Source organism: Myodes glareolus, chromosome 6, assembly GCF_982192425.1.
Source record: "Myodes glareolus chromosome 6, mMyoGla1.1, whole genome shotgun sequence".
NCBI lineage: Eukaryota > Metazoa > Chordata > Mammalia > Rodentia > Cricetidae > Myodes > Myodes glareolus.
In genome coordinates, this window is record NC_142031.1 from 34150329 (window position 1) to 34172833 (window position 22505).

General features: G+C 40.5%; 1 protein-coding gene across 2 annotated transcripts in view; it reads left to right on the forward strand.

The window, feature by feature from the left end:
* Window positions 1-22505, forward strand: part of Ctnna2 (catenin alpha 2) — a 1097293-nt gene that overhangs the window by 305570 nt on the left and 769218 nt on the right. For both annotated transcript variants that reach the window (XM_048416544.3, XM_048416545.3), the window contains exons 4-5: window positions 8103-8269; window positions 20947-21066. In XM_048416544.3, coding sequence (XP_048272501.1) covers window positions 8103-8269; window positions 20947-21066 — 287 coding nt within the window. The remainder of the gene's footprint in view (window positions 1-8102; window positions 8270-20946; window positions 21067-22505) is intronic.

A 22505-nucleotide genomic window follows, 5' to 3' on the forward strand; every position in this document is an offset into this window, starting at 1 on the left:
TCCTTCCTCCCTCCATTCCCTTCCTATCCCTTCTCTTTTTCCCCCATTTCTTCTTTCTCTTCCGCCTTTCTTCTTTTCAGCTTTTCTACACTCAACAAGTAAGCAGGTAGATGGGTCATCAACTTCTAATCTCAGGCCACTCAGAACTATGCCAACAGATACTTGTCATGCAGTAAGCAGCTATTAAGGGTTATTTCTAAAGCATTGTTTCTAGAGCTAGCTGGCTTTCAATACTCTGCCACTTACCATGTAGTTGACCCTGGTCAAGTAAGCTTCTCTTTATCTCTTCAGTTGTTCTGGGATAAATGATGGCCTGAGAGTACTTACCCCATCAGACTCTCTCTAGCAGTCATGCCTTAGTACAGTTAAGTTTTTCTGAATAGGACTTGGGACATCTTGACCTCTTAAAAAGACAAAGAGGGAAGACCACCACTTATAACCACGTTTTAATACTGAAACTAATGAAAAGGGTCCTGAGACTGAAAGTGTCATTAAGTTCATATACACAGAAACTAATGGAATCTGTAAAGCAGAAGAAATCATGGGTCTCCTGGCAGCATCAGCCCCTCCTCATGGATACCTCCTCACAGTGATACCCTTGCCTTTGCTTAGCTCAGAGGTCCTCAGCTAAATCGGGGACTCCTCAATGGATCTTTTCAAATCCTCAAGCAACTCGGGTGTTTCCTGTGAACTGAGAACTGACAGCACCGACAACCAAACAGGATGAAGGGCAGGTTTCAGGTGATAAGATCCCACTAGGGAAACATCACGATTTCTGTATTTTGCTCCACCTTGGCCGTTTACTCGTTTCAGTTTGCTTTATCACAACCGAAGGCATTTTCCTCTATGCTTTGAAAATGAGCCAGTTGGAGCAGGGTTGGGTCTTTGAGTGCTACAGCGCCATCCAACATTCAGAAGTACCACCCTCAATTACTGTCTACCCAATTACTGTTTTAAACTGTTTAAAAATACTTTATATGTCTACATAAATATTAAGTAAATTAAGAAAGAAAATAATAGTCCAATAAAATTATTTATTGTTTTACGTCAGGGTATATGTTTAAATGATGCTAGATTTTCTTTTAAAAAAAGTAGTAGCAGAATATGCTCACCCTGGTATTTAGGCTATGATGGAGGCACTGGTCTGTGTATGCACAGTTGGTCATAATCATGAAGTAATGTGCATGATGAATATGAATAATGCGCCATGGTGATAATGCACAGAATTTTAGAAAACAGTCTTACGAATAGGAAGTTTCTATGGCAATATGCAGTTCAAGTAGCTGAAATGGTCAAGGCTTAAGGAAATGGCTAGTGAAGTACTTAACTCTGTAATCTTATTTTATTCGGCAAGTGATGTTGTTTGTCATTGCCACATGGCTAAATAGTACCCATTTTTCAATAGTCTTAGAGATTTGTACCTTAAGAAGAATATGTGTAAAACTTGATTCGTAGCTTATTATGAAGAAGGGAAAAATATCTTCCTTGAGGGCTGCACTGCCTGCATTTCTGGAGCCTGGAAATGAGAAAGAAGGATATGGTGTTCACAAATCATCCTCTCACGGACAGCACATCCTACGTCAGCCAGGGATGCAGGAAACCCTTTCTCAATAAACAATGACAGAGAGAAGGGAGAGACAGAGCTAAAATGATGGAAGATGGAGACTTTTGTGACTTTTTCCTTATCTGAATTATGAATTCCGTGTTGGGAAAAGGGAAAAAAGTTTAGTAACCATCAACATTTTGTGTAATTAGACAAAGGGTCATGATATGATCAAACGATTTAATTGTTGACAAAAATGCAGATTTAAAGAAATTTCCAGAAGGCAGTTCACCAAATGTCCTTAAGTTAGAACTATGAATGTTATTTTGGGTTCCTTTTAATTGTTGGTGGTTTTCACTCATCATATAGACTGCCTGGTTACTTAGGAATGAAAATAGCGTCACTGCTTATCCCCACATCAGGCAAACGAAGGTCGCTGGAATGTCGTGGTCCTCTTGGCTTCATGGGTCGTTGTTTGCTGTTGTTCTGGTTGCTTTGCGGTGCTTACTCTGCAGCTTGCAGTTTTCTTCATTTTCACAGTTTAGATTTAGGAAGTAAAACCTTTGGGTGCCCCTGCTAAGAGATAGCAAAGGAGCTGTGAGTTAAGTCCTCAGGGTGGCAGGCTGGCAACCATCTGTGTGGTCCCTCCCATCACCTTGTACTTTCTGAGTCTCACCTCACCGATTTCAGATATCAGATATTTAAAAAATTCTTGTCTTATATGCAGACCACCCTCCAAAGAATGAGCCGTGCTCTTGGACCGTTTTGGATTGTGATTGACTTCCAACCCATTCTCTGCATGGTCACCATGGTTCGTTGCTACACATATTAGTTCATATTACGTCAAGATTATCCTTGGCTGTGTGTACAAAGTCTGATGCCTCCATGGTAGTCTGAGTACCAAGGAAAGCAATGGGGTTAGAGACTGCATGAATAATAATAGTAATCATACTACCAATATTGGTTACCTTTATATTACTGTGAAAAAAAAAATGACCTGCCAGCAGCAACCTAGGAGAAAAAAATTTTATTTAGCCTGAGGTTCCAATGAGATATAGTCCGTGGTGGCAGGGAAGACGTGGCAGCGGGTGGTAAAAGCAAGGACTCAGGATCAGGAAGCTCTATGGCCACATTTCAACTGCAGTCCAGAGACAGAGTGAGCAGGAAGGGAGGGCAGGCTGTGAAGCCTCAAGACCTGCCCCCTGTGACCCACTCTATCCATGGAGATTATACCTTCTAGTGGTCCCATAGCCCTCCCAAATAGGGCCTTCAGCTGGGCACCAGCCATTCAAGCACATGTTTTAGCCCATGGCAGATATGTCTCATTTGAGCCACAGTAGCTCCTATGTAAGTGCTTATTTGGAGTCTTTAATACATATATCATCCTTAGGAGCCCCACTCTGTGAGAGCATTAGCACTAGTTCCCCTCATCTTACAGTTGAGAGATGTAAACATCATGGTCTCATGAGCACTCAGCTCATATATTTAGCAACATCTAGAGTGAGAATTTCAAATCTCTTTTTGTTTATAAATTATTATATAGGTTGTTAAGCGGATTCTCAAACAGAGTATATTTTGCTTGATTCTCCTCCCACCTCATTCCCTTCCTTCCTGACCCTCTCCTGTATTTCCTCTTCCTGCCTGGATTCTTTTCTGGTTTTGTGTCACAAGTATCCTCAGATCTGGAAAGTCAAGTGTGAATAGAGGTGATTCAAACTCAGAAAGACAAAAGCTTGATGATTTTCTCGCATATGCAGAACCCACTTTACAATTTCCACACAAATGCACGGGGCTGTAAATACAGGGGAGGGCTTTTCACCTTTAATCCATGAGTTTAAATATGTGGAGTGTTTAAAACCGGTGTTCCTGTGAGAGAACTGCACACGACTCACGACTGGTTGATTCCAAGTCATCACTCAGGCGACTTTTCTTTCCAGCAGGTGATGGGGGCTTAAGGAAATCAGAGACTTCATAGGGCAGCACAGTCCCAGTTAGACTTATAATCAAGTAACAGAGATTGAATATTTACACACACACACAGACACACACACACACACACACACACACACACACACACACAGAGAGAGAGAGAGAGAGAGAGAGAGAGAGAGAACGAGTAGATACCTGTTTTCCTCTGTCCATGGCCCGTCTACTGCCCTACACATTCTGTCATTTCCCAGTTGATGATTTCAGTCTTATAAAAAAGCAGTTTCCTGAGAAAATAGCTAATTTTATCGTGATAAACTTGTCTATCATTTTGTACTATAGATTTCTGTTTTGTCCCAGTAATCCTAAAGCTGCAGGGATATAAGGCACATTAGTGTTATCACTGATTTCACATTAGCTTTCCTTCGGAATCTTTAACAACGTGTGAGCTCATTTGTATCTGCTCAGAATGGGCTTTTAGTTTCTAATTTAAAGCTAATGGAATTACCTGCTATTTATCTCAGAGAACTCTTCGAAGCTAGCCTGAGATTTACATTTACAAACACATTTTTCTCATGGGAGAGTGTACTCTCTCTCTCTCTCTCCCTCACTAGCTTCCCTCCCTTTCTTCTTTCTATCCTTCCTTACTCTATCCTACCCTTCCTCTCTCCCTCCTTCCATCTCTCTGTCTTTCCCTTTTCTTCTTTCCCAGTATCTTCTATTTTGCTCTGTCTGTTTTCATCACTCCTTCTCTACCTGTATAGATCTCTTTTTATTCTTTTCTCTTTCTTTTCTACTGAGCATCTATCAGACATCTCACTGCCTGTAACAGTGACTGAGACTGGGCTTTAGAAGGGCATCATTGGGTAGTTTCCTGGTTCTTGTGTCTTTACAGAAAGACTGGAACAGAGATTCACAGTTAACGCTGAAGCAGGGGAAATCTATTAAAATGAGAACATCTTTCAAGGGGGAGCAGGCCAGAGCAGGGATACTTGAACATCTTGAGGACTAAGATGTGCTGACTTAGGGCTTTTATGTGGCTTTAGCATTAGCTTTCTTAGATCAATGTTATAGTATAGATCTTCTCACTCATACTCTGTCTTTTACATTAAGTTTTACATAGATCCTCATGGATTATATGCTCCATTATTATCCTATTAATTTTTATTTATTTGGTGTGTTGTGGGTTGGTGCGTGTTCATGTGCCACAGCCAACATGAGGGCATCAGAGAACACCTTTAGGAATTGGTTTCTTCCACCATGTGTGATCAAACTCAGCTCATCAGTTTTCATGACAAACGCCTGTACTCATTTATCCAACTTGACATCAAAAGTGTTCATTTAGCAGAGCTGGAAATCAAGACATTGTGCATGCTGGACAAAGAATCATCAGCTAAACTATGGCCTCAGCCCGCTCTCTTAAATCCCCTTCTGTGTGTGTACATTTGTTTAGTATTTTAATGCATCGGAAGTTGCTCTCAGACACTCTGGAATACCGCAGTACATTTCAGTCAGCCTTTGCAGGGAACTTGAGAAAGTCCCAGCTTTACTCTTGGTGATTTTTGTTTGTTTGTTTGCTGTTGTTGTTTTATGTGTTAGTTCTGAATCCTACCCATGAGGCTTTCCAGAACTTTCTGTCTACCCTGACCTCCTGCTTTACCAGTAGTGGCTGTGTAGGCCCCAGATTGATTGACTAGAACTCTGTCCTAATACCCTGTCACTCTTTGACTTTGATATACTCCTGGTCACCTTATGACCGACATGTGTGTGAAATGGTTTTATATGGTGTTACCCTGATCCACTGTTTGAAGACCTGAACTGGAAAATGCAGTTGGTTAGGCAGTTTGTTTAACTATACTCTCCCTGCATGTACTGGTGGGGGGTGTGGACTAAATTGTCATTTTCAGGTCATCTGTTCTGTGACTAACCCTATCCTGGTGGTCACCTCTTACACAATGTAGAGCTCACCCCAGTTTAACCTGTAGAAACTGGAATCATTCAAGTAACTCCCTAGCTCTCTCTTTTCCTCAATCTCTCTCTTTTTCTCTCTCTCTCTCTCTTTGTGTGTGTGTGTGTGTGTGTGTATGATAATTGCTGTGAACAATAAAGTCTGTTCCCAGTAAGTGACTTCCAATTGGTAGCTTTGAAAAAAGGTATTCTGCTTTCTCTATGGTGGTCCTCTTTTGATTTATATTGGTGTATAGTATAATGGTCTTCTCAACTACATTGAAAAATGTAAATTGGCTTTCTTTTCTTTGATACATATATATTTTGCAATGATTTATTTTAAGGGTAGCTAAAAATTCTTCTGTGTATGTGTCAGTGTGTGTATGTGTGTGTGTGTGTGTGTGTGTGTGTGTGTGTGTGTGAACCATGGGACATATGTACTGAATAAGCATTTAATGGCTGCAGCCTTTATTAGAAATCTATATTAGACTTACAAGGATTGTGTGGCTTAGCAGTCCACCATTGTACTGACACAAAAATGAAATTTTAAGTTTCTCCAAACTTCTTTTCGTACATCATGGATTGTTTTTATTTTCCACCTATGCATAAAGTCTAAGCGGGCTAGTAGAAAATTGTACTTTGTGTAGGTGATATAGAGTCTTTCAAGGACCTAATGATATAGTACAATTTCCTATATGCCCACATTTCCTGTGTGCCCACACTCAACAGAAAATCAGATTACTATGAAGGGTGAATGAACTACAATTTCAATTAAGATAATTGGAGGCGATTTTGAGCTGCTTATGAAATGACTGGTTTCTCTCCCCCTTGTGTATTAGCACAAATGACACAATGCACACACTCAAACTTTCCTTGGTTTTCTATAAGTTAGTTGGAGGTTGCTTATGAAAAGAGCCATATCACTTCTATTAAATAATTTAATAAGCTGTTTCATTATTAGTCAAATAACAAGTTCTATCAGCTGCACTTCTCTGGTTTACTGAAGGTCTTCTGTATCTAAATGCCTGCTATATGAAGCTCTGTTTATGCTTCCTACCAGCCTTTCTCCTCTACTGGATGGATGCTTATCTTTCGATACAGTATCAGGCTTATCATCGTTAATTTTCGCCCTCTGTTTTCCACCTCTTGTGTCCCTCTTTGTATATGCAACTCCCGCATCTTTATTAGTCATTACCAGTTCCCACTTCCCTTCACCAAATTCACTGACTCTTATTTCAAAGCCCTCTGACCACACTTCGGCCCCTTCTTTATACGATTCCATTTCATTACTGGTCCAAGCCTCCTCCGTGCTCTTACTCTGACTACATTTGTCCCATTGCCTCGTTTTTTCTTTCCTTGTCACCCCCTGCCCGGTTTACTTTATGTCATATGGCTGGCATAGCTTCCAATAACAAAAATCCACTTGAGTCCCTTTCTCTCTGACAGGGGTACAATCCGAGTCTCACAGCCCCTTTCTCGCATGCCCTTCCGTGCGGTCACAGTTCCCAACACTTAGCCTCAGCCTGACTTCCATGCAGTGTCCATCTTTGTGCCTGAGGGGAGGGCGCCACTTGTCACAGCTCATGAGAGAAGACTGTTCTCCCTCATGCCACTCTTGTACTAAACGAGGAAATCATTAGTTTCTCCCCATTGCCTTCATTTTTTCTCATGTGTCTGACACTTCATTACTGGATTCTGGTACTGTTTAGAAGCCAGCTTTCCCCTGAGAGGGTGAGCTCCTTAGGATGGGACGGATATTTCTAGATGTTGTCTAAATTTTAAAACCTATTTCAAAATATGGCAGGTGTCAACTATAGACAGGTTTTCTAAATGTTCTCCACACTAGAGAGGAAGCTTCAAGAGAGGGTTGGAAGCTTGGATCTTGGGTTTCTTTGTGCTTAGGTTTGTTGTTGTTGTTATGTTACCCCAGTTAAAAGATTAGTCTTTTGTGGGTATTTTCTTTCTGTATGTTTCTTTCTTTTTCACTTTTTTTTTTTGAGATGTTCTTGTTATGTAGGCGTACCTAACCTAGAACTTAATATATTTAAATTATACTGACTTCAAACTTGTGAGTATCTTCCTGACTCTGTCTCCTGAAAGTAGGTTTTGAAAGGTTATTGTTTTAAGAGTCAGTCCTCCAAGAAGCTTGTTCCTCCTTCATGCTTTCGGATTTGGCTCATGCTTGAGTTTCCTGCCCTAACCTTCCTCAATGATGGGCTGTGTCCTGAAAGTATAAGTAAAAGAAATCCCTTCCTTCCCCAAGTTGCTTAGAGTCATGGTGTTTATCACTGCAACAGAAAGCAACCTAGAAAGTAATTAACTCAAAACTTGGATGTCAGCCACCTGAACTAGGCATTGGCTCTAAGGAAATGGAGAGATAGAAGACTTATGTTTACAGTAATTTAATCTCAGATCATAGGTCAAATGTATTAAATGACTTTCTTACTGGTGTTAAAAGCATGGTTTGCCACCATAGGATGAAATAATACCTTCCTTTACCCACCAGCTCTGTTCATGCACTGGGAAGCTAAACTTAAAAGGCCCTCTCTGACACTGGCATTTCAGAAGTGCCGGCTTTGCAGGGAGGTCAGTATTGGAGGTCAGTATCGGCTATCGACAGATGTCTAAATGCATGGTACTCTCAGCATCCTCACTCAACACCTGCCTCTCTGTGTTTGTCTTGCAGGTGAGACGATGCGGATCGCCTCCTCTGAGTTTGCTGATGACCCTTGCTCCTCAGTCAAGCGTGGCACCATGGTGCGGGCAGCACGGGCACTGCTGTCGGCTGTGACACGCTTGCTAATCCTGGCTGATATGGCAGATGTCATGAGACTTTTGTCTCATCTGAAAATTGTAAGTATGTAGACCTTGTGGAGACCTCTGGGTGGAGGACAGCCGGGAAGGATTAGACACGCTGCACTGCTCAGAGATAGGCTGATTAAACTCGCTGCCTCGTGTAGCACCAAATTTTTCTAAGAGCTCAATTTTAGCCCATAGGGCATTCAAAAAGCTAAACTTCATCAAAGTCAGCTCCCTACCTTCAAACATAGAACTTGGAATCATTGCTTTGTGGAGTACATGTATAGTGTTTTTAAAAGGAAAGAGCCTGGCGTATGCTAATTTATTGGTGCCCAGTTTATATGCAGACACTCTTCAATTTTTTGCAAAATCTGGTTTTCTCTTTGAAATCTGTGACTTTAACCTTAAAACAGGGTGAAACATTTAATGTTTTCCACTCGGGTCCCTGAGAAGCCAAGGAACACAAAACCACAAAACAGAATGTGCTTGGGTGGGTGGTGTTACTAAATTTTTCTCAAAGAATAGGCCCTCACAGGCTAGGGGAGGCTGGTGCAGATTGCTGGAGGTGTGCATTTCAAGGAACAGCTGGCTTTGAAAAAAAGCAGGGGGGGGCAGTAATATAGTGTTAAGATGAACTGTCTGGCCACTGGATTCAAGCTGACATGGTTAGTGTGTACATTCGGCTTGCTAGCTATTGGTGCCCAGCACATATGCTGATTTCCCATGCATGTTCCTGGAGCCGTTGTAGTCTCCAGCACTGGCTCACACTTCCCCAGCCCCTCGTCTGTTGCATGCATCTTTTGTAATACTACTACTTTCTGTACTCAACTGTGATGGGGAAAGGTTTGATGTTCCTTATGTTACACTCTACTCAGACTTCAAAGCAACATTTTAGGAAACATACTGTTCTGCCGGAAGTCTTTCTCAACAGTGTGTCAGTGGGACTGAAGCTAAATAAATTAATGAAACACTCCATTTTGCACTGTAGTCAATGCTGTTTCCCACCTCTTGAGTCATGATGCCAGGCAGTCCACATAAGGAACATGCTCTTTATATTTTTAAAATGTGTTTATTTTTTGAGAATTTCATACATATGTATCGTATCTACATCATTTTTACCTCTCCCTCTATAACCTCCATATCTTCTCTTGACTAGCACTTTTTGAATTTATGGCCTTTTCTTTTTCAATTATTATGGTTTTGTGTGTGTGTGTGTGTGTGTGTGTGTGTGTGTGTAGGTAGGTAGGTAGGTGGAAAGGTAGACAGACAGACCGACAGACAGACAGTCAGTTATCTAACCGACTATGTTCATTTAGTGCTGTTTATATGCACATTGGTTTGTAGTGCTGACTGCTTGGGATTGGGTAACCGATCAGGGTGCTTGTCCTTGGGGAAGACCTACATCAGTTGCACTCACCTGAATCTCTACATCTATGGGCAGGATCTTTTGCAATAATCAGATCTCACTGAGGCAGCCATATTTCTGAGATTTCGTTGGTACAACTTCCTTGTTAGACACTAAGACATTCTTACCCGCTCCGCTGGCTCTTATCCTCCCTTTCTAGAATAGCCTGCGGATGCCCTGTCTCTTGGTCTTCTGGCTTTCCCTTTGTGGTCCCCAAAACTTAGGTATGGAGGCCACAGTTAGAACAATGGGTGCTGTGCCACCCACAGTCACGCATTCTCTACACTTTACCCGGTTGTGGATCTCCACAGTGCTCTCCCATCTGTTGGAAAAGAACTGTCTTTGATTAAGATAAGAGTTAAACTTCTTTGTGGCTATACATTTAGACATCTAGAATGCAGTTATAAATTATACTAGTGCAGGAAAATGTCAGCTAGTGGGTTTTTCCTCTGGGGTCTATGACGGCTCCGGCAATCTGCGTCTATGTGCCTATGTCCTGGGCCTGGAGTTAGGTTGATAGAGTGCTTGCCTAGTGCACACAAAGTTATGGGTGTACTCCCTAGCACCTCATAAACCTGCAAAGGGTACAACTCTTAGGGGGGGAAATCATGAGGATCAGAAGTTCAAGGTTAGCCAAATCTAAAGCTTAGGGCCAGCCTGAGATGCATGAGATCCTAAATAAAAAATAATGGAGAGCTCTTAATAAAACAATGGAAAATCAATGCAGCTACGTAAATGAACCCTAGTCTGTAACACAATCTGCAACTCCAGATCCTGTCTGTGATCAGCTCGCTTGCTCCCTCCTGCCACCCTCCCACCAGCCCATGCTGCTCTTTTGACCAGTGCTGTTGACTGATTCTTCTCCAACCATTTGTGAAGTCAATTGCATTCTGTCCTCCACATAGCAGTGAAGGGAGTTAAAGGAAAGGATTTAGCACAAAAGCATGCAAAGGTCAATCCAGCAACGTTAAGCAGACCTGTCAGATTGTCAGTAGTAAAATTAAAAATGATCGTATACTAGATAATGCATTTGTTCTCAGACCACAGAAATAGAGGAGGAGGGATGTTGCCATCTTGTGGATATATAGAGAACTGCAGTTTCTGGGTCTAGCACAGGGTGAGGGATGTGTCCCGCCTTAGAGTCAGATCAGTTCTGGTGTCATTGAGTGAACTACCCACGCAAGCTAAAAGCCCTGCAGAAGCTGACACTTTGGACAAACGTCATTATAAATAAGCATGGTGTGGTTTTTATGAGTAATTTTGCTAGTAAAAAGCTTAGCCTATTGACATATTGCATATATCTTTTTATTTTATAAACTTGAGGTTACAAACAATAAAAAAACTGCTAACTAATGGCTGCCAGGGAAAAAAAAGCTGGCTTTCATCAGATGCAGACCCTAGTAGATTGCCTATGTTCCAGGGCATGGCTCCAGACTCACACACATACAGATATCACTAGTTAGACTAAGTGGCTTAAAACCAGAGACCACGAAGATATAGTAAGGGATGTCTGGAGGAGGTAGAGGCAGAAGTGAAGAGGAGATATGATAAAGATCTGATAAAATTATTTGAAATATGTGTGAGATTCTCAAAGACTCAGTAAAATATATATTTAAAAACAAAAGTGTATGCACAAGATCAACTAGCCAAAATCTCAACCTGGGAGTATGGGGAAGGCATAAAGTCCCACCATCTGCTGAGCAGAGTTTACAGTCAATAGCTTCCAGGGGAAAGCATTAGTTTCTGTGATGGACGCCACCTTCCAATAGTTTATCCCACACCCATCCACACTAAGTGAACTCTGGGTTTTAACAGAGACCACATTAAATGGAAAGAAATAGGGTTGAGGAAGACAAGGGAGAGATGTGAGAGGAGGGCAAGTGTCAGCAGACTTGGTAAAGTATGCCATATGCTCATATGGAATTCTCAAACAATACAAAAAAAATCAAACAAACAAACACTCCCATGACACCAATGTTTGTACGTGTGTTAGTGCAGCATGTTAGAGACTATCAGTCTGCATCTTTTCCATTTTTTTCCAAATTAACAAGTCTCTGTAGCATGTAATGAGGTAACCCAGATAAAAGACTGTCAGGTTCCATATTTCTTGCAGTTTTGTTGTTGATGTGACTAAGTAACTGATTAAGCAGTCACTTGAGGGAGGAAGGGTGTATTTTGGCTCACAGTTTGAGGGGATACAGTGTTATAATTTGTGATCTGAGTCATGGAACCAATGTTATAATTTATGGTGTGGATGACCCTGATAGGTCCAGGTGGGAGACCGAGGAGAGTAGGAGATAAACACATACACCATGTGGAGAGAACATGAATATAGTGTTTATTTAGTGGTATTGGGAAAGGTATAAGGGTAAGGGGGTTTTGAAGGGAAAAGAGAAAGAGAGAGAAAGAAGGATAGAGAGGGAGAAAAGAGGAAAGGGGGAGAGGCAGAGGCTCTCCCTTCAGAAGAAGAAAGAGAGTGAGAAGAGGGGAGGAGGTGCAAGCTCAACTTCTCTTCTTGGGAAGGGGGAGATTGGAAGTGAGCGGAGTCTGTCTCTTAAAGGGATGGGGTACCCAGGTGACAGGGCAGGCCAACAGAACTATAACATACAGTCCAGCATGAAGTCTGGGAAGGTATGGCTGCAGTTAACAGCACGGCAACAAGTGTTGTGTAGGTGTATCTTGGCCTCACATCTCAGAACAGAAATTATGGGGGTGTTAGGAACTGGGGACAGTTTATAAAACCTCATTCCCATGCCCTAGTAACCATATCCTCTGATGAGGCTCCACCTTCTCAAGGTCTGGTCACCTTCCAAAGCAGCATCATTGACCAGAAAGCCAATGTGCTAACACTGGAGCCTAGAAGAGAACAGTTCCTCTTGGAGCCACAATAAGTGGTGTGTGTTCATCAGAGTCAAGAAGTGATTCCAGTTTTCTGCTGGCTCAGAGCTGAGGAATACCCACAACCCCCTGCAGCATTACCTCTTAATGGCTATTTTGCCTCAAGCATTACACATTACTTTTCAGCAATGTGTCAAAATGTATTGATGTTCCTCCTTTCCAGATATGGATTCTTCTCCTTTCCTAGTAACTTATGGGAACAGAGAGAGAATTGGCCTCTTGTTAGAAACTCCTGTTCATGTTTTTCCATAAAAAGTTTACTAAGTATCTGAAAGCATACTGATTTATTTTCCCTAAAACACTCAACATCTTCTTCTGCTTCATATCCAAATTGTAATTGTCGGAAAATTGAATGATTTGCAACAAATGCCAGGCAAGCCTCTAAAAATTAGTGAAGTCCTAGAGGCTATGAGAGATTGCACAGTACACTTTTGTTTGTTTGTTTGCTTGCTTGCTTGTATTCTACTACCTCATAGATCAGTATATGTGGCTACTGAGGAATCCTTTGACTTAAATACAGGCATTTTAGTTGTCTATAGTAAAGCCTCTATTCTCTCAAGTTTATGCCTGCATCTACTTTTTTGAGCATCCTTCTCTTCATGTGCTGTATTAAAGATCTACAGGGCTACAGGGATGCAGAAAGGTTGCGCTGCTGCCGCCACCAGCCCAGATTCAAGAGGGCAGTTGTAATCAGTGGGTGCCCAGCTAGCACTCTTCTGAGGACTAAATGTGCCCAGCAAAGCGATCCACTTATGCATCAGATGCTATTGAGGACACTGTGTGATGATAATCACTTCTGTTGCTGAAACTGCTGGGGACTCATTTCTTAGCCAGACACCTGGTATGCCATGCAGTCAATTGACACTGTCAGTGTGCTACGTTGATATTTGGCATTTCTGGATTTTAAAGGAAATCCTAGTTTTTAATCAGTAATGGTAAAGAGGGGCAATAATTTCCTGAGGCTCTGATTTAATGTAATCAGATTATATTGTCAAGTTGTTTGCGTGAGTGATAGTCTTATGCATAAACGCATGTAGACATATGCACTCCAGGGGGGAAAACACCACTTTTTTCTCTAGTCCCAATCTAGTTTCTCTAAAATGAAGACCTTAACTATCTGTTGACTGAGGTTTCTATCCTGCCCCCACAGCTGTTTAGTCTCAAATAAATACACACAGCCTCAAATAGTCTCAAATAGACACACAGAGGTCTATATTAATTATAAACTGATTGGTCTATTAGCTCAGGCTTCTTATTAACTCTTCTAACTTACATTAGCCAATAATTCTTGTCTGTGTTGGCCACATGGCTTGGTACCTTTTTCAGTGAGGCACTCACATCTTGCTGGCTCTGTGTCTGGCTTCCTTTCTGTCTCTGGTTGACTACTGCAGACTGAAACTTTCCTGTTCCCAGGATTCTCCTGTTCTTCTTGCCCCACCTCTACTTCCTGCCTGGTTTCCCCGCTTATACTTCCTGCCTGGCTACTGGCCAATCAGTGTTTATTTAAAATACAAGTGACAGGTTACAGAACATTGTCCCATAGCACTTCCCCCCACTTTTTTAAAACAAGAACTCTAAATTGAATCTTCTTTGTTTAGCCTTTCACCTGACCATTATTCAAAACAACTTGTAACCAACATTGTAAACGAAGGCAAACATCCATAATCCAGTTTTTGGGAATGTGGGCATAGTTTTCCAGGCTAATTCCTGCTAATTGGGGGCACTGATAATCTTATGGGGACCTAAAGAAAATTTTGAATTATGGTCAAGTTCTGAATGGAATATTCTGTGAGGCTTGATCATCTCAAGCAGCAGTCTTTGAACTGTTCTGGATGTAGAACTCAGACATGTGGGACATTCTTCCTATCAGAGATTTCACAGGAGGTCTTCCTTAATCAAACCTGATTTTTCTTAATGCCAAATGAATCCACCATCCTTCATTTCCAATGAAAACAAAAGCAAAACCTCTTCTCCAAATCTTTTGACTTAAATTTTAAGGTCAAAACATTTTCAATATATATATATATATATATATATATATATATATATATATATATATATATATTGGATTAATCCAGCTGCATTTATGATCAAATGTCTTTTAGCAGCTTTTGCTCCTTCCTCAACCATCAAAAAATCTAAAGACAACACAATAACATACAGTGTCCAGACTCTCTGTGCATTTTCATCTTTATGTAGTTTTATTTTAAACTCTATTTCTTTTATTTTATTTTAATTTTTTTTTTTTTTTGCTTTTTGAGACAGGGTGTTGCTGTATATCTTTGGTTGTCCTGGAATTCACTCTGTAGATCAGGTTATCCTTGAACTAACAGAGATCTGCCTGCCTCTGCCTCTCAAGTGCTAGAATTAAAGGTGTGTACCACCACACCCTGAATTCATAGAGATCCATCTGCTTCTGTCTCCCAAGTGTTGGGATTAAAGGTGCCACAACACCCAACTACCCTCTTTCTTTCTTTTCTATTTTAAGGACTTTATCTTTTTTACTTTTCTCTCCCAAGCCTACATTTATTTTTAAGCACATTGTAGGCCATTTAGAGGTTTTCTTCATCTGAATCTATCTTTACTGTATATCTCTCTTTTTATGACCATGTGAACCTTTAATGGGTAAGCAATATGATTAGGATTAAAGCTGTGGTTTTGACAGTTTGATCCACCCAATTGCTTAGCTTTCTGAGAATCTAGTTTCATGGTGGAGGTACTGGCCAAAGCCATGTTTATTGCCACAACTCTATGGCGTTTCAAGGACTATTGTCCCACAGCAATTATCAGATAATTTCTTACTCAAAAATAAATTAATGAATTATAAAACATTAACTAAGTAAACTTACTTAGTCAGCTTTGTAAGGAAGTTATATTTTCTTAGTGACTTCAGGGCTCAGATGGAATTCAGATGCCTCATCGTTTGAGTACATTGATGACACACATGGAGTGGGGGTTAATACTGGTTGTAAACTTGACACACCTTGGAAAGGGGAACCTCAAGTGAAGAACTAGCTCCTTCAGAATGACCTATGGATGTGTTTGTAGGCATGTTTTGTAATTGATATTTAGTGTTGGAAGACATAGCCTAATGAAGGCAGTAGAAATCCCCGGCAGGTAGACCTGGGCTGTATATGAAATTCAGCTGACTGTGAGCTTAGAAGCATGCCAGCAGGCAATATAGCCCTATTGTCTGTTTCAATATTCTGCTTTGAGTTCCTCCCTTCTTTTTTCATGATGGTGGATTGTAATGTGTAAGGTAAAATTAATCATTTCCTTGCCAAGTAGATTTTGGAGAGTGTTTTGACACCACAATTAAAAAAAAAAAACCAGGACACCATGTAACTTTATCTATGCTCTTTTTAATGTGGCCTGGTAATGCATTTTTATCAGTGACTTTTTAGTTCTGAAACTCCATTGCAGATAATGTGCCTGAAAAACAACACTTGCTTGCTGTAAAACACAGAGAAGACCTTGAGGAATTCTACATGGAAAACACTGATAATAGCATCTAAACACACAAGTTACTGAACAGACTTTAATGACCTCTCTAGAAAGTTCAATCATCTCTGCACTGATTATAACCATGAGGGACCAGGATTTCCTAGTGTAGATGCTCTCACCTTGACCAATGCTGTGGGTGAGAGAAGAGTGGATGTCTGGGATACCCCAGATGCTGAGGGGCTTTCAATAAGGAGTGATCTCTGCTACTAGGTACCTTTGTGTCTTTCTCTTGGAAGCTAGTATGCAATACAATACATTTCCTTCTCAGAATAATCCCTACAAAGGTCTCTCTGGCCATGAGAGGCTCAGTCTTCCTAGAGAAGTCCTAAGAGGCCCGTATGTTCTCTGAGACTTCCTTTCTCCCTCCTGGTCCTAGTTCCTTTCTACCTGCAGACACCCCTGGATAAGACGAAACTTAAAAAAAATGGTTTCAAACCAAATCAGTGTGATCACACATCCCTAGCCCTCTCCATACTTGTGAATTTATAGTTTTCATGATGAACCCTAGGCAGGTGTATTTGAATAGCATCGCCATCCCTTCCACAGTGTAAGAATTGCCCTTTACTCAGCTGGTAGCCCAGGATCCCCAGTGGCCAGTAAATATCTGAGAGTAAGGCAGATATTTGAATCTTAAGAGCCATTTTCCCCTAATCATGCAAAAATGGCTCATTTTAGAAATAAAAACTTGTTTTCTTTACCTTAGTTTTGAGTTTAGAAAAATGCCTAGTTGTAGGCAGAGGCCACTCGTTTGTTTCCCAAATACTCAGACGCGAAATAATCACACTGAAACTATATTAATTGCAGCACTGCTTGGCAAATCACTCTAGCATATTTCCAGCTAGCTCTTACATCTTAAATTAAGCCATTTCTATTAAGCTGTGTATCACCATGTGGTTGTTGCCTGCTGATAGGGTTCCATCCAGCGTCTGGCATCTGACACCTGCAACAGCTACATGGCTTCTTTCTAACTCCATCTTCTCTCTCTCTCTCTCTCTCTCTCTCTCTCTCTCTCTCTCTCTCCATACACACACACACACACACACACACACACACACACACACACACACACACACATATATATATATATATATATATATATATATATATATATATATATATATATATCTTTTTCAACCTGGTTATCTTCTGTTAAATCATTGACCCAAAACAGCTTCTTTAATAACCAATGACAATAAAACATAATTATAGCATACAGAGAGGAATCTCACATTACCTAGTCTCTGCCTTTCTTTTTCAATTCTTTTCCATATCTATCTGTCTATATATCTATCTATCTATCTGTCTGCCTGTCTGTCTGTCTATCTATCTATGTGTCTATCTATCTATCTTTTATCTGTATCTTCATGAAATTTTGACTAGCAGAAATTTCAGACCCTTCTAGGATTCAAACCAAGCATGACTAAATCTACCTGCACATGAACAGATCATGTGATTAATAGTTTAGTGGCTTTTTTTCTCAAAAGTCCTTCATTGTGTTTCACAATTATTATAAATTCTAAATGGCATCTGAATTCTTCAGAGAAATCTAATAAGAAGGAAAATTATGTATAACACAGTGAAATAAATATTCTAAATTGGACTGACTAACAACTGGTAAGAATCCTGGGGAATAGTATTAGAAAACCATTCCTGGATTTAACACCCTCTGTGATAATTATTCTTTTCTATCCTTGGAACCAGATTTTAATGTCCCAAGAAACAATTTACATCTTATATAAGCAGCAGGGACATCTCAGCTGCCAAGAGAGTCCACTCCATGGTGCTTTTGATGGCAAAGTTTAAATGATTATGAATCTATTAGGAACGAGAAGCATTGCTGACTCATTATTGTATAGATTTAAGGCATGAGTGTCTCATTAACCTATGCCAATATGTTAAACAGGCCTTTCTCTGCAATAAAATGAAATTTGATTTGCGTGCCTAAGAAAACCACACACAGCAGCCTCCATTCAGCTGTATTTCATTCTTTTCCTTGTATGTTGTTAGAGCCTGGACAAAGTATAAAAAGGGTGACTCTGATGAGTTTAATTACCATTTTAGATGTTTATAATTAGGAAGGGGATTATGCAGAATTTCCAAAGATAAAATTAAATTTTTTTAGTCTGCAGATCGAAGCCCAGTTGCCACACATTCATTATTATTGAAAATTGGTTCCCTCCCTGCCAAGTTTTCCTTACTGAATGAGGTTGCCTGTTGGGTGAATTGAAAGGCTCTATCACACCTCTGGGACAGCAGGCTGGCTGATATCTGCCATTACTGACTTATGTGCTATGTTTCATTTCCTCACCCTGTGATATTTGATAAGTATGTGTCTTAGCCACATGTGTGAGTGTGTTATAAACATAACCGACATTCCATAAATCAGAATGGAGCACATACTTACTGTTTTTGGCCCTATGTGTGTTCATTTGTATCTCAAGATTACAAAGCCACAACCTGTTTACATACATATAATGTGATTTGATGATAGAACATTCCTGCAGCCTATGAACATTCTGATCTATGCTTCCTGCGTTTCCCACCATTCTTTCAGTATCCACATGAATCTCTCGGGAGCCTGCATTTACCAGGACTTCTGTATCTGGCTCTTTTCACATAAAATAATTTTTTCTTAGTATACAAGACAGTGTGTTTCATTATGACTCACTCACAGTATATCATTTCTCTTTGATCTCATCTACCAACATCCTAAAAGACCCTCCTCCTTTGTGTACCAATCCTTTCTGTGCATTCATCTCATACATATATCATTATCCTTTCTTGTTTCCCCTTCCTACTCCCCTTTTGACCTTTTCCTCCTCTCATGATAGCTTTAATTTTCATGTCATATATATGTCTATATATATATCACATATATACACAAATGTACATGCATATATGGTGTGATTATAAGCTTAAATCTAGGCCCTGAATATTAGGGAAAATATGAACTCTTTATCTTTTTATATCTGAATTGTTCCATGGGTATATAACCGCTAGACTCTAAGATAATACTTACAGAGACACACATTCATGTGTATTACAGTGTACTGTTCACAAGACCAAAGATATGGAAGCAGTCTGGAGGTCCATCCCCAAATGTATAGGTGAAGAAAATACAGCACATGCACAAACTAGAACTGTACTCAGCTGTAAGTAAGAATGAAATCACATTTACAAGAAAATACATGGAGCTGGAGATTTTCAGTTCATACAAAATAAACCAGACTCCTTTCATGTTTAAAAATTTTGAATTGCAAAAATGACACTGTCCTGTGGCTTATTCACTCATTCACTTGGCTTATTTCTACAAAGGTATCACCGGACAATGACTGTGGATTGCTTTATTATAGAATCTTGCTTTTAAGTTTTCAAATACTTACTGATAATTTTAGTGTTATATGTAAAATATATGCGATATATTTTATCCTGCTCACCCCCCTTGCCTTCTCTGGTCTCCTCACAGTGAACACTCCATATCTCCAATTGTTCCCCTGCTTTTACTGTCACGGCATTGTTTTTAATGCATATGTCTGACTCACCGAGATTCAAGTTGTTTGCATGGGCTTGGTGATTTATCTGAGACCTCAAGGTTCCAGTGCCTACTTAACTGATGAAAATATCTCTCCCTTCTTCAACAGCCATTGACTGCCAGTCAGGGAGGAGACAGGCCCGATGAGTCCATTCCCCAGTTCTTGAAGGCACAGTAGCATGCCTGACATTGTGCGGGCTACTGCAGATGCTGTGATCCATGTCATGTTTATAGAAGGTAGCATTATTTTACAGCTCTCCTCCCAAGCATCCATGTCTTACATTCTTTCTCCCCCATTTCCTTCAGTGTTGGCTGGACCTTGGGGTGTAATATAGATATACTGTTTAGGATGGGGCCACCAATAGTTGCCTGTTATCAGCACTTCGTTTTTAATCCAGTCCACAGGGATCACATGGAGACCGCTACCAGTTGTTTCCGCATCATATTAAAATTCAGGTTTGTTTAATAGATGTGGAATCTTTAGCGCCTCTGAATACTTCACGTATTATATCAGATAGCTGTGGTGAAATTGATAGCTCAGGTCCCATATGAGCAAGGAAAACCCCGCGGAAGGAGGTTGTGAGAATCTGGAAGCACACACATCATTAGGTTGGCATGGCTGCTGTCATTCTGCCCACTGCCATTCCAGTCTACTGATTGCCACCTGCAAGTGACAGCAGAATTTGAATTTTGCTTGCTTCCAGATGTAGGCTGTCTCCTCTTTACATGGCAATGCCAAAGCGTGCATCTCAGTTTGAGCCCCGGATTGAGAGGTCTTGACAAGAGTGACTGAAGATTCTGTCTTTACAAATTTTTCAGCAGCCCAGGAGACTCTGCGATCTAGGAAAGCTAGGAGAGTTTGTTTTAAGTTTCTATAGCTCTTTCCCCATGTGTGTGTGTGTCCTTGGTGTTTCTACTTTATATCAGAAGTCTATATTCCTTACCGCCGTCATAATTCAGTAAAATACATCATAGATAGGATTTGTGTAGGCTTTAGGAGTTCAACCTTTAGTTTCATTTACATAAAATACTTTTAAATTATGTTTATATGTATGAATGTGTGTATGTACTTGTGAAGTAAGGTACCTGTAGATGCCGGAGGTATCAGGTCCCCCAAATCAGGAGTTTTAGGTAGTTGTGAGCTACCCAGTGTGTGTGCAAGGGGCAAACCCAGATTTTCTACAAGATCAGTATGTGCTGTTTAATCTCATCTCATCTCTCAGGCACCTGTTCTGTAAGTGTTGGAAAAATTATTCTTTTAGTACAGGTGGTAATTAGGTATGCTTTGCCTATTGTTTCAATATAAATATTCACGTTTTCTTTACAAGTTACCATTTAATACTATTTAAGTACTACCTTCGAATTAATATTCTGTGTATATTTTTATTTCAGGTTGAGGAGGCTCTAGAAGCTGTCAAGAATGCTACAAATGAACAAGATCTTGCAAACCGCTTTAAGGAGTTTGGAAAAGAAATGGTGAAACTGAACTATGTAGCAGCAAGACGACAACAGGTAGGAAAATTTGGAAATGTTTCTGGGGGATGGGTGAGTCTGAATAACTGTGTATCTGTAGACATGACCCAAACATGGCCCAGTCACATCTGCTTCTGATTAAATACTCCAAGAGCCCATCCCAAAGTCTGTGTCCTGCTTTGACCATTGATGCCTCCATCGGTGCCTCCGCATGGGGTCTGGGTACAGTCTGATTACTGCCTGTCAATAAATCATACACTAACAGTTTCTACTAGTAGTGAAAGAGATTCCCTATCTCACCATACTGGAGCCTTCTCTCCAGTGCATGAGGAGCTCCGAGTCAAATGAGAAAAAAACAGACTGGGGCGTGGTGCTCTACACTCTCTGGATGCCACTGTTTGCTCCCAAACTCAATCTCCTAGTTCTATGTAAACCAGAAGGTTCATACAGAGCATGCATCATCACACATACAGCAAAACTTTTATAAAAGAGAAAAAGGAAGCATGGACAGAGTAGGAGATAGGGCAAGTGGAGAATACAATGCTTGGATATCAGAGAACCAAGAGGGGGGCAGGGAAGAGGGACGTTAAGTACAAATGCACGGGTCATGGTATCTGGTCTTGTTATCTTATTTAAGTGTTTAGATCTTATTGTGAGCTGGTTCAAAGTCCAGTATCCATGTCTGAGCCTTACATTTTAGCATCATTCTAAATATTTTGCTGAAAATGAAGCAGAGCTGAAGGGAAGCAGACAGTAGAAGAGTGTAAGGGACTTGAGAGTAGGCAGCAGTGGTCTCCATTAGTGAGAAGCAATGAAGGCGGAGGAAATATATAGGGGGTGAAATATATCTTGAAGGAGTATCTCTGTTTCAAAGGTGAGAAATGCATGATTGACCGCAGTGAGTTTCCTTCAAAGCTCTGGTGTAAGCAAATGCATAGAAGTAGAAGGCAGTAGTTTGATTGACAAGAGGAAGATTGAAAGAGGCCTAATTCGTTAGAAATCAATGTGTGGTACTTCCAGGCATGGATTTGGGATTCTTAGAACATCCACACTGAAGTACCAGATAGAAGGGAAATAGCAGGCAGGGGACCAAACAGAGCCTGTTAGGAGCTGGTGTCAGAGCACTGATGATGTGGAAATTTCTATGAGAAATCTAATAAATACAGCTCAGTTTTTTCACAAATACCTTATTTTTATTACCTGCTAATTTCAATTTCTTCTGTAAAATAATTGCAGAAAGAAGTAGAGCCCACTCAAAAGCACCTTGCTGGCCTTTTCCTCCTCCTTTTAACAAAGTCACTACAACTCTGTGATTGTTACCATATGCACCTCATTATTTGGTTTCATCTTTTCCCCATAGTTTTGATTAAAATCTGGCCTCACACATTCTAGGCAAGGACCCAATCAACATTTCCCTCCAGATTTGTGCTTTTGTGAAACAGCTTCTTGACACAGAATGGGTATGTAAAATGACCTCT